The 13,196-nt window shown below is 43.7% G+C and overlaps 1 protein-coding gene across 13 annotated transcripts in view; it reads left to right on the plus strand.

Moving 5' to 3' along the window:
* NFYC (nuclear transcription factor Y subunit gamma) overlaps positions 1-13,196 on the plus strand; it is a 36,701-nt gene that overhangs the window by 7,661 nt on the left and 15,844 nt on the right. For 5 of the 13 annotated variants that reach the window (XM_082329781.1, XM_082329769.1, XM_082329774.1 and 2 more), the window contains 4 exons: positions 160-688; positions 1,612-1,714; positions 3,818-4,066; positions 10,694-10,806. In XM_082329781.1, coding sequence (XP_082185907.1) covers positions 3,922-4,066; positions 10,694-10,806 — 258 coding nt within the window. In that variant the 5' untranslated portion in view covers positions 160-688; positions 1,612-1,714; positions 3,818-3,921. Of the gene's footprint in view, positions 1-159; positions 689-1,611; positions 1,715-3,817; positions 4,067-8,713; positions 8,909-10,693; positions 10,807-13,196 lie in introns of all 13 variants that reach the window. The other 8 variants (XM_082329771.1, XM_082329773.1, XM_082329772.1 and 5 more) reach the window with 6 other exon arrangements.

Consider the following 13,196-nt stretch of genomic DNA (forward strand, 5'->3'; position numbering starts at 1 on the left):
ATGAGAAAATGTGAGGACACTCATAGGACTTTCTATATAGAAACTCTTAATTTGATGGAGAATTATTTAGAAATAATTCAAAATATTAAGGACTAACATTGAAAAAGAAATAATAATTCCCCAGGCTGAATGTCTGTTCAATCCATACTGTCTTAACAGGTGTTTCGCTTGTGCTCCAGAGCAATAAACGTGTGTGTGGCATGATCAGAACTTCTGCTGCCTAAAATATAAAATAAGAGAAATGGGCAAACCAACGCAAACGCTGGTCAGACCCCTCTTGCTTTTGCGAGCTGTTGGGGACAGCAGTCCGAGGTGGCCTCTGCGATGGGTGAACTATCATTGGATTTTGAAATATTTATTTTCTGAATAAACTGAGCTTATCACTTAGTTAACACTGCTGATGCCAAAATAGTGCCTATGGGCCTGAAAATATTTTTGTCGGCTATCAACTTTGACTTATTAATGTACCATATGCTGTGTGTGTTGTATACATTCTGGGTCTGTGACGAGTACTTTTGTGAGTACCTGATGTCACTACAGTTGTGAAATTTCATTCCCATATGGTCCAAGTCTGGGCGCGATGCCTCTGAGAGCAAGGCACCGTCTTCGTGTTTCTTACTAGATGTTTTTTCCTATAAAAGTGCAAGCACACAACTATTCAAGACTGAGACCACGTAATTTTGTTAAGGTGAGTTTGGTATCACTTTTTTTTTCTTGTTATCCTCATTAAGGTTACTGTTAAAGGGAAGCGAGTAAAATGCATGTATGGCAGGACTGGGAAATACGTTGCGAGGTGTGTAGCTTGTAATTTCTTTTAAATTTATACAGCTGCGATATGTAACATCAGTTTTAGGCTAGGTTGGTTGAGATCAAAGCCTGTAAGGTGAAGTACACGATATGCAGTATTGTTTTGGTATGTGCCAACTGTTTTATCATGTGAAGTAGACTTGACTAACTTGAACGCGCTTTACTTAAAAGAGTTTTTCCATTTCTGCTGGGTGTTTAATTTAGGAGCTGGAGAGGCAACACGATTCATCTTAGACACTTGTTGTTATTTGTCTGGGAATTTTCTTCCTCTGCTTCATACTCTGTTTGCTTGCCTGCCAAAATTGCACTGCAAAGAGCCACTATTTAATAATGTTTAGCTGTTGAAACACCAAATATTGTGTGACCCTTGTGCTCTTTCATTCAAAGAAGAAAGGAAAGTTAAAATAACCAGTACAAACAACAATTCAGATTATTTTGTTTGCTTTACCTTTTTAAAAAAACCAGCCCTGTGCTATTTTTTTGTGGTGTTCTAATATTTGCAGCCTCATTTTTGACGTGGTGCTGCGCTGTGGGGAGGTCAGTTCTCTATTCCGTAGCATAGTTTCTGGTGCCATGCCGTGCTTCTGGTGGGTTTCTGATACCAGCCTCTAGTGTATTTATGTGCGCTCCCAAAACCCTGCCCGGCGTTAAATCCAGTCTGTGTGTATCATCTCCAGCCTTTCTGTGTACAAACTAATGTGGACTGCTACCGGACAGAGAACTTTTAACAGTGCTGTTGGGTACAGAAACTCAATGCTTCTGTAAAAGTAGGCATTATTCCTGATTTTTTTTTTTCTCCTGAAGGAGCAAAGCCAACTGACAGATCGCCTGCCCGAGACTGCAGCGTACCATTGTCTGCGCTAGCAATTGCCTTTAACTGCTAGGTCACGCTGTCTTCTGTATTCAGGTATGAAACCCAACACGGTTTCTCTGGGTGCTCATGTGTGTGTTCAGTAAAACGCCTTTGCTGTGCACTCTCTGTGCTGTTGGATGTTCTCTCGTCCTGTGCAACTGAAGCAGCTTTGGAGAGTCAGTTCTCGTTCCCGCCGAGCATGTAGCACGTGCCTTCCTGCGAGGCCGTTCCCAGTTCAGTGCCCAGTGAAAGGTATTGTCTTGCTTGCAGTTTTATGCAGCTCTCTGCAAGATCAGGGCTGTAATTTCATAACAAACTCAGTATCAGGAAGGTTATCTGGCCAATTTCTACTTGGCATGAATGAAGTCGGGGTGGTTACTCTGGCCCTGCCACCTCCCCTCCCGAGGAGCCGGCATCAGCTCTGCCGCTTGGGCGCTCTCCCTGCTGAGTGGGTAGCGGAGAGGCAGCTCTTACCCCAGCGTGCCGAAACCCAGCTGCCGAGCGTCCGGGGATGGGAGAAGGGAGGAGTGGAATTCCTGCTGTAGGTCCTGGGGTGGAGAGGGGGAGAGCAGGAGGCATGCCCGTGTGTGTGATCCAGCAAAACATCGATTGCAATGCTCTTAGCAGCAGATCAGCAATGGGAGTGGTGCAAAGCAGATTTGGCCCTGCCAGCTGCTGAAACCAAACTTTGCTGGTTTAACGAGTTGTCTGTTGTTGGAAGCGGTAATCCAGATCCCGCTCTCTGCCTTTGCAGCTGATTTGGGCCTAAATCGAACGCTGTACCTCGCGTGAATGAAAACAGAAGTAATGCATTAGAGGTATTGGGGAGCTAATGTTCAAACAGTGCTTTGAAGATAGAATAATCTACTGCTAAATATTCATAGGAAAAAAGGGCTAGAAGGCACCTGAAGAGGTCGTCTTGTTTATTTTTTCTGCCCTAAGGCAGGATCAACTCAACTTAAACACAGTTTTGCAACGTTCCTTTAAAAAACCTTTAGCAATAGGCAATTTCGTGCAGCATTTAACTAGCCTATTATGTTCAATTTTAATTTTATTGAACAAGAGAAATCTGCAAATACGCACCTTATCCAACAGCCTAGGATGATTCTCCCATCAGCTGAAATCAACCACTGCTGGTGCCAGCTATATGCTTAGAGGGTTGTGTGTATGCAATACCACAAGAGGGAACGGATAAAAATAAAACTGAGGAATTGCAAAAGATTCTTTTAATAGCACACTGGAAGGAAGCGCTTGTGTTTTGAATTATGTTGGTTTTACTGAAAGCCTCTTGAAATTGTTTTTAAAAAAGTTGAAAGGTTATGTTTTTATCAAGAGCAGAACCTCAGACTTTCCTGAGTTTGTGATCATCACCTTTTTCCACTCCCTGAAAGGCTGCCTTAGATTTTATAGCACTGTTTTATAGAAATTGAAGAGAGTTCCCATATCTTTTGGCTAAATCACTTTAATACTAAACCTAAAGTCTAAGGCTTCTGATTTTGGCCTGTGGTTTAGCTATAACTTTATCCATAATTTGTTGCCTGTACGTAACGATAGAAGTTTTTATGATTTAATAATAACAGCATCATTACTGCTGTGATGTGCTGAAATAATTGTGCTGTATATGTAATGCTATGGATTATATAGTCAATTATGTTTCATTTTTAAAGTGTTCCTGCTTCCTTTTTATTATGAGTGTTGGGTTTTGTTCAAAGCTGATCTTGTGTCCAAAAAAACTTTGTATAAATCTCTATAAATGCAGTGTTCCCCCTCCTCCCCCCGGCGCTTGTTCGGGTAATGTTTTATAGGCAAAGCCTTTTCTGTGCTGTCTTGTTGACATATCAGAACTGGAAATGAGTCTCAACGGGATACGTACATTGAAGTGACTCCTTTCAGAAGGCGTTTGGCACACGTAGCGATGGCAGCACGTGCCAGCCTGGCTCCTTCCAAGCCCCATTCCCATTCGCTGGTTTTTCTCATGGAATATCACAGAAAACATCAAGAGCCAAAGGCTCGTATGTCGTAACCCCGGATCCTTGCATGCTACGGCTTGTGTCTTTCCTTTTGCTTTGGCAGGGCAAGGCGCAAATCTTCTAAGTGGTTTTTTCATCTGCCACGGTGCTTTGTGCCACGCTGTGGCAACATCTTATTTTTTTTTAGACCTCTACAGCATTCTTTCAAACTTGGTTTATTCAGCTCTTGGTGGCAGCTACCAATTCTTCATCAGAAATGTGCCGCGGAGATGGGGTTTGCGTCTGATTTTGATGGGACTTGTAACTGGGATGCCTCGTTTCATAGCTAGGAAACCTTCTGTAGAGGATGATGGAGTAGTTGTGTGCCTATCTCTGTTGCCGGTGGCCATGTGGAGACCTTCTTCACGTGCTCTCTGCTTGCTGTGTCAGAAGTCAGGTGAGTTCCCTTCGCAAGTCTGGATAGCTCTTACCGCTTTCCTGATCAAAGCCAGAGCTGTGAGGAACGGCAGGCGCAGAAAGCGGGTACAACGCAAAGTCCATGGCACTGGTTTGGAAGAAATATCTGTCTGTTTGCAGTGCCGGCTCTACTGCCAACACGGCTCAAGTTTCTGAATTGCATTATCGGTTTAAAAATTTTACATAATTGAGCGTGCAAGGCCTGAATATTAAGGTAGAAGAAAGCATGGATCTCAAACGCAATTAAGAACTATTTTTACACCACCACTGCCAGCCATCAAAGCAAGTAACCGTAATTCTTGGCTGTGGTTCTGGCACCTTTGTATTTCCAGCCATGCTGTGCACTTGTGCTGCTTGGCCTTTGCCTAGCGAACATGTAGTTTGGAACTGTAATTGATCTAAATTTGATCTTATTTCATAAAAGGAGACTCGGCTGAAAATATCTATGTTGACTTGAGTAGACCTTGAAGTAGAGAAAATGTACAGTGGATCGAGGCATGACATCTCTGAGGAAGCAATTTTAGACCGTTAACATGACTTCTCAAAGGTTTGTTGTAAAATAAGATATCATTGGGCAAAATGTCATGGAAAACAGGCGCTGTTGATGTGCAGTACAGAGGCAACCTTTCAGCACGGCTTCAACCATTGCGATTGCTGTCGTAGGCCATTTCAAACTCGGTGTATATTCTGCATTTGATATTCTCCCGCTCAAGACAGTACGGCAAATTGCTCAAATTGAGAGCAGCGTCTCGCAAAGGGTGCTGGTATGTGGCTTTCTCTCATACATCGAAGGCTCCTCCTTTGCTCGCTTTTAAAGAAATGCGTTACTAAATTCATATAAAACCGTATTTATTCTTCTTGTGAAACTAGTTCTTGGTTGCTAGATTGTTCCTTCTGATTCTGGCAGGATCAGGTGTCTGGCGCTTATTGCTACACAGAGCTCATTCTTTAGATATGCAAGTGTGGCTCCGCACATTTTACTTTTAAATCAAAGGACAGGCTCCCAAAACAGAACGCTACAGTTCTGAGAGTTAGTGCATCAGACTGGAAGTATCACAGAATGCTGGGATTAGTATTTATTCTAAATATTCACTTTTCAACTCTGTGGATCCATTTTTAATTCTTCAGACTTCCAGAGTTTTTGCTAGGTGCTGTGGCATTGGTTTTTATTCTTTGCTAGTAAAGATGGCCTATTTTTAAAAAAAAAAAAAAAAAAAAAAAAAAAAAAAAAAGAGGAGCCGCATTGCTTGTTTTCTCTTTTTCTGTAGTACTGCTTCCTAATAATTAACTTGCGAGTTTTGTGGGATAATGGATGTTTTAAAACCAACAGGATCTTAAGAAGAGTAGGGGGTGAGGATTGGGGGTGTGGGGGTCTTCTAAACACAGTCGATGTGGAGGTGTTAAGTCTGTATTTGTGTGGTGGTAGAATCGGGCAGGGTTTATTTTTTTTGCAGTGGCAGTTTTCAGAAATATTTGTGCGTTATCCTTATTTGTAGCTATAATCTAAGCATGTTGAGGCAAAACGTTTGCCTGAGCTTCTGTCTGATTTCTGTTTAGCCTCCATCTTACTTCAGATTGAGCTGTCTTTTTAAGGCGCTTGCATGGAATATGCTTCTGCTGCCATGTAATACAGCGCCGTGTAAAACAGGCTCTTTCCCATAACGTAAGTCATGGGAATATGACTGTACAATATGCAAAGAACCTGACATTTCTGATGCCACCAGGGTCTGTGGCACTTGGTGGTGTTGCTGAGTTAGTGCCTCCTTCATCGAGAGCCTCCAGGCTTTTCAGCACTTCCCTCCGGCATTCGCCGTTTGCATATCCCTTCAGATATTTGGATAAACTTCATTTAGATCTGTTCTCCAGCCAACTGACTTTGTTTGGTTGACTTCTTAGTCAAGGCCAGCTTGGCAGTAACTTAAAAGTAGGCACATCAGAAGCCGTGACGTGACCCTCGCTGGCCGGGGAGGTTGTCCTCCAGTTCCCGTTCCCAAGCTCGCTTGGCGAGCGGCACCGGCGATGCCCGGGAATGTCCCGTGGCTGCGGCTGGCAGCTGCTGCTCTGCTGGGCCCTTCCCGGCCATCGGTTTTCCAGCTGAAGAGCTCTGGGTACCTGCTCCAGGTGGAATTGCAAGGTCAGAGATCTTGGTTTTATTTGTGATTATACTGTAGCTTGTGTTTTCAATAGCAGGTTCTTGCTCAAGCGTGCAGATTGTAGGCATCCAGGCTGAGACAGCTTCATTTGACTGCTTTCCCCTTCCCACGGCGTTAAAGAAAGAGCACAAGCTAGCATCTGTTTAAGAAAAAAAAAAAAAGAAAAACAAAAACAAACAAAAAAGCCCCAACCACACAAATAAACCAAGCAACAAAAAAAACCCCAACCACAGACACTAGAGGTGTCTTCACGCTTGCTTTGTGCTCCTCTGAAGTGAAGCTCTTAAGCGTTTGTCAGCTGCCACAGGATTTTGTAAGTTTAATGTTTGTAAAAGGTGTTCTGCTCCGGTGAGCAGAAAAGCTCTTAATTGCAAAGTGGTGATGTCGTGGTTCTTGAGATGTGCTTGCTAATCTGCTCTGTAATCACCTCCAGGCGTTTTATGCGTAGGCCTCAGCTTTTTGGCCTCCAGTTTCTTTTTCCCTTAGTCTGGAAACAAAATGTTTGCCTCCATGGAGCGTATTCCAGGCGATGTGGTCTGGATTGGCCGTTTTGAAGCAGGTGTATCCCAGTCTCTCCTGGTCTTGCACTCTTATTTCTTGCTGTGTGGGGGTTTTTTGGGGGGGTGTTTGCTTGCTTGTATCTAATTCAGTAAGTGTCCATGTTATGAGTTAGTGCGTTTTGTGTGTGTGAAGCTCCTCATCCAGATTCTGCTGCAAGAGCATCTCTGAATAGCATCTCTGCATAACCTGGTTTTTAGGTTGCAGGCTCCCGGGACTCACGCGGGTAGCTTAGCAAATCCGAGGTCAGCGTAGCACCCCTCTTTGCTTCGATGCAGCATCGGGCGCGCCGGTGAGATGACGGCTTTTGTTAACTAAGTGTTGTGCAGAGCAGAAGCGTCTCACGCTTGCAAAGCGCTTGCCCAGCTTCTGTACGGAGACGCAGCGTTGCTGGAATCGGCAAGTTCCCTCTGGTTGCGGTTACGCTTTGTGGCAACCAGGTGACAGAGGAGATGGACTTTAACTTCTATTATTCAGCGACAAGATGGTGTCGGAGTGGTCAGTTGACTCTTAAAACTTCTGAGAGGCTCTACCTTGTGTTACGTGAGCGCAACGCGGCGAGCATGGGGATCCTCGAGCACCTCTCCCCTTCTGCATGGGGTTGGGGAGGAAATCTTTAGAGGAGGAAAGATGAAGTATAATGAAGCTCTAAGATTTCCCTGCAAACTGCATATCAAAAAAGACACTGGTTTAGCCACTGGTACTGTGAAATCAGAGGAACTGCCTCCCGGTTAGCTTCGGTGGGCTTGCCTTCCGTCGTGCGCTTTGGTATTTCTTTTTGTTGGCGGTAATCGTGATATGAGGCATTTTTAAAAGAAGGGAACGCAGCTTCCCCTTGGGTGAAGGAACTTACCTAACTGCGCAGGAATGGTTTCATTAGTAAAGTTTGTCTCTCGGAGCCAAGACTGTAGGTTTGCGTAGCAGTTTGGGTTTTTCTCTTTTCCTTACAGTCCTCCCCTCATGCTTGCAAGCACCTTCAGTGCCACTTAGGATCTGTATTTTAATGGGAAGAAATTACTGTATAAATGTTCTGAGCAGTTTTAACCTGCTTAGGCTTTTATTTTGGAGTTTATAGTGATTTCATTCCATGAGTTTTTCAGAAAATCAGCCTATTGGTGACTCTTGTTTCTACTCTTACTCCGTTTCCTAACAATTATCCTAAACAGTCACTTAAAGCAGTGATTATCCCTGGGCCAAGCGTCGGGCTCTTCATTTTGCTTTCTGAAATCAGCCCTGTGTTTACCTTGAAGGTAGGAAATGTTGTTTTTTTTTTTTTTGTATCCTTCAACAGGACTTTTTAAGTTATAGATGACTGGAGTAAACCATTTCTAGCTCTTTCTGAAATGTGGATGAATACCACAGAGTCCTATATGTAATGCAAGAAATTCACTTTTGCGTGCAGCAGGGGGTAAAGCGGTGGTGGCGGAATTTTCTTCCTCTTTGTTCCTTTAGCTTTTTTCTTTTTTTTTTAACCTGTTGTTTCTTAGGGTTATATAGAGCATTATATTCCAGTAGAGCATTATATTCCCGTACAGCATTTAAGTGGGTTGAATGCAAGTAATTTGTATTTTTAAATAAAGCCTTGAAAAGTTATTTGGCTTGTCTTCAAGATGAATTGCATCTCCCATTGCAGAAAAGACCCTGTTTAGTGTTAGTGTTGAAATATTGCCAGTACAGAGCAGGTTTCAAGGACTAGCTTTTATTTATGTGCCTAAACTATTTTTTGTCTGCGTTTGACAATGCAGATCAAGGGGGGGGGAGAATCAAATGCCAATTTAAGACTCTCATTAGAATATTTATCTCTCTGTATTTTCTTATAAATACTTGAACTATCTTAGTTTGTAGGCGGATAGTATTATAATGCAAATAGTTGTTGAAGAATCATCAAGTAACTTGTCAGTCACTTATTTCCTTAGGTTCCTTACCTGGAGTTCTTCCTGTCTTGCACTCTTGCTTTGAGACTGAAAATACGATCTTCTGACCTCCTCTTTGTCATCCCCTGTCAAAATCCCCTTCGGCTCTTCCCACGCCTCTGTGTCCCCTTCTCAGGTTGATGAAAGAAAAATACGGCTGTTCACAGAGTCTGCCTTGGAAAGTGCGGGCTGCAGGAGGTAACGAACTAATTGTCTGACATTCATCTCTTTGATCCGTTTAGTAAGATTTTTATGGATCGTCGTTGCTTTGGAATAGTCGATTTTGAAAGTACTGGCAATCGACCGCTGCCTGCCATCGGTGGTTTTGGTTGTATGGTGGTACCGTGCTTCCCTGCAGCTTGAGGAGGGACTGAAATAAACCTCTGCAGGGCGGATCAACAGCAAGCGGGGATCGTGCCTGTCTGTGTCAGAGCTAAATCTACTCTCGTGTCTCTTTCCATTCCGTGACAACGCACAAATATCTGTGTATCTTGAGATCTTTCCCTATAGAAAATATAACACACTTTCTCTCTCGCTGTAAGTTGAGAGACAGAGACTTATTGTTTGTACATGGTGTGTGCGTGTCATTCATGGAAACTTCAAAGCTGCTCCGGGTGACCCCGAGAGCGCTTAACCTCGGTGGCTCGCTGGCTGCCTCCGCTTCGCTCGCTTGAGAAGTGAGCGCTGACTCTTCTGGCGTTCACCGAGATGCTTTCAGTGCATGGGAAGCACCGAGTCCCATCTTGCCGGGTTGTGTCTCGGCAGGTCCTATGTGTGCCTGTGCTTTTGGCACGTCTCCCTCGTCCTTCCAGGCTGCGATCCCTGTTGGGAATCCTGCCGGAGCCGTGCGCTCCTGTCGCACGGAGAAAGCCAGCAAGGCTGGTCTTGGTGTTCCAAGGGATTCCCAAGTTGTGCGTCTGACTTCGTTTTAATATTAACTAGAGCTGTCTTCAGGGTTCCTCGCCAAAAAGGCACAACTTGATGTGGGAGTTGGGGGGGGGGGGGGGGGGGGAGAATTGTGTCAGCTGGAACTCGAAACGTGCCTGGACAGTGCCACGCGGGCTGGCGCCGCCTCGGTCACCCGAGGACGAGGTTGATCGACGTCGCCCATCCTGACCTCTTTGCCGTCTTCACTGCAGCGCAGCATGGCATACGGGAAAGTCTGAACCCGGTTATTATCCCTTTATTTTCTCCTTACAAGTTCCTGATGACTACCAATACGTACTGTTAATAAAGCCATTTGCAAAGATGCAAGTCCTGATAAATGCCAGACTTGCTTAACATCCTGCAGTTGCAGAATACTAAATGACAGGCATGGGGCTTTTTAAAAATTGTTTCAATTACAACATTTGAATTTTAAATCTTGCATTGTGCTTTTGACATTCTGCATTATACAGACTGTTAATTTCTCCTGTTGATTATACCCAAGGAGAAGAGGTGTATTAAAAATAGTGTAAAGCCACAAAAACTGACACCTTTCCAATCGGCACAGAAGCAACTGTTTCATTACACTTTTTAGAAATAATCCCGGGCTGATATTGACATTCTGGTTTCAACTTGAGTGGGGTTTACTGCCATATCCTGCGCTGTTGTTGGCTGTAACAAGCAAGAGAAAAAATGATTTTATAATGGGCGCAGACTGGAGTGCGAGCTGTGACCGGTCATCAGTTACGTTTTGTAACTCCTTGTGAAAAGGCAGAGCTCTGATAGGGGAATAAGGAGACTATTTTTGCTTTCAGTTCTTTTTTTCTTTAATGTTCTTTTTCAATCTTTGGAAAAATAAATAAGAAAAACACTTCCAGAGGCCGTGAGTATCCCCACATTGTTGCTGTGAGACCTGGACTGGCATATCTTATTTTGACAGTTTTCCAGAGCGATTAGCCAGGCTGGCCCCTTCCCGTATTCCTGGGACTTGGAAGGAATCTCTGGGAGCCTTTGACTCCTGCCTCCCTCATTGCTAACGCTTGTTTTTGTTTCTCCCAGCTACCAGAATGTCCACGGATGGTGGCTTCGGCACAGCCGGCAATAGCGATGCCCAGCAAAGCCTCCAGTCCTTCTGGCCACGAGTCATGGAGGAGATACGCAATCTCACAGTGGTGAGTGTCCTCATCGCTCGTGTTGTTTCTGAAGAACTGACAGCGAGAAGTGCCCGGCAAGATAAAACTCAGCTTGAACGTATTCCTGCTGCTTATGGGATCCAGTAGAGTTGGCTGTTTACACACTGCAAGGTGGCCTGAAGAGCTGATAAATAATCATTCGGCCAGGCTTTTGACTATTGGCGACAACTGCCAGAACTTGAGATATAAATTGAATGCAGCTGATTCATAGCATAATGAGATATAATAGTCATACTTTCAGCTCTTTCTGGACTAAACGAGAAGACAAAGTTGATTCAAAGGTTCTTTTAACAGGCTAAATGATGACTGTGGCTGCTTTCTAGAGAATTGCAGAGGAATTCTCTTCTGTTTGGGGGGAAAAAGAGAAGTGATTTTAAAATAGCTACAGGTGTAAGTATAGCTGCCATAAGCTGTTGTAGCTAACAGAAGATTGGGATTTGAGAATATACCTCACATTGTACTTCTTGGACTGTTTAACTACTGTGCAAATTCTGTAACGTAAAAAAATGCGTGACCAGCACGTGAGGGACCCCTTATCCACGCAGAAGGACAGGCCGCATCAGTACCCCCTGGGAGACGTTACTGTTCAAAATGCGACTCTTAGTCTTCCCCCCCTTAGTCAAACACTTGGCTATCGGCAGACAGTTACAATTTTGTGAATGAATTTTTGGGTTTAGACTTTTATATAGAACTATTGTGCTCTCTTTCAGAACTGTCCCCTTTGACAGCCCTGAAGTTTTGAAATTCACTTGAATGCCAAGTGTGTCGTTCTCACATGTTTTATTAATTGAAAGACATTTGATTAAAAAAATCGTGCATATGCTGAGAATCAGAATTGGACTAAGTAGCTTCTATTTTTTTTCCATCCCCAAAAGAGATGTGCCTGAGAACAAGGGCATATAATAGAAATGACTTTTCAAGAGAGATTGATAGATTACTGTGATACAGTGGTCCTGAAAGCACACTTCCTGTGCTTTTGATGGAACTGAAAACAAAAGAACTCCAGTCTAAGTCGGGCTGTTCAAAGTGAAAACCCCAATCCAGTAGTCTGAAGATAAGCTGCTTTTTTCAGCCTGTGTGCAGATAGTTGATTAAAGAAACAGATGTAGAAATTTGTATGCATAACCAGAATTAATTACTTTCCTCTTTCAGCGCAGTGAATTCTTGCGTTCCAGAGCTGTAGTTTGTCTTCATCTCCACATGAAAGGGGTTTATTCTACAGCTTATCAAGTATGGGCAGCTTAATTTTTAACTGTCGTATGAATCTATTTATTGCACTGCAAGCTAGTAAGTCATTGAAAATTTAACTGAGGACAGTGAAGGGGAGTTAGAAAGGAAAAGGCATAATTGCAAAACATTCCTGTGCAGTTGTCCCCTGCACAATCAAATCCTGAGATTTATTGCGCGTCTTACTGAAAGTGCTCCCGCGGACATGGAGGTAGGTGAACTTAAAGCTCATCTCCCTGTACTGCATAGCGGAGCTCAGAGCAGCTGTTGGATGGAAAGCCTGCTTTGGTTGCCTGCTTTTCGGGGCTATCTCTGCCTGGTTTTGTGTGTTTGCCATGTGCCACCAGTAGCTAAAATTCAAGGGGGAAGAAACAAGGGAGCTGCTTCAGAAAAACAAACCAGAGCTCCCTGTTCTCTGCCCTGTATAACAGAACGGACTGTAGCCTAGTCTTGGAGAAAAAGGAGACAGGACTAGGCTGAGACTTGTGTTTCAGCTCCACAATGGGTTAGAAGAGGCCTGTGAAAACATTGAGACCTAATTTGGAAAAAAGAAAAGATGAAGAATTGGTGTCTAAAGTTTGTTCTGCTGGGTAGTAGCCAGTAGTGGTCATGCTTCCCTTCACCATGGTTCTTGCGTATTAATTTTGATTTATGTGATGTTTGCCTGTCTGCCTTAAAGGAATAAAGGAGCTTTATTTTTTTTTTCTCTAATTTCTCCCACTGTCTCTCTTCTCTAAAGATTTTAATAGCGTTGTACCTATGCCTGTCTACTTGCAGTTCTGCTTGTAGAAGTTAATATACTTAAGACTGTTAAGACTTTCACAACTTAGAAATTTTGCCCTTATCTTTCTTTGAGGCTTGCTCAAAGCTCAGGAGGCTCTTAAAAAAGGAATGAGCTTTAAAAATAAAAAAGCCCCAAACCCCCTCAAAAAAAACCTTTGGGATATTTTTTCCATGCCCTAGCAACCCTGTAACTTGTTTATGTGGCGGTTACTGGTTGAAAACACCACCCTGAGCACATTGTGTGTTCGAGTGAAGGTCCCAGCCCCGGCTGCCCTCTTCTCCCATTGCCCAAAATCCTTCCAAACTGCCGCGTTCGGCAGCAGGACGCGCAGCCCTCGGCACGCCTTGCCACCCCCCAA

This window comes from Platalea leucorodia (assembly GCF_965183815.1).
Source record: "Platalea leucorodia genome assembly, chromosome: 18".
Classification (NCBI taxonomy): Eukaryota; Metazoa; Chordata; class Aves; order Pelecaniformes; family Threskiornithidae; genus Platalea; species Platalea leucorodia.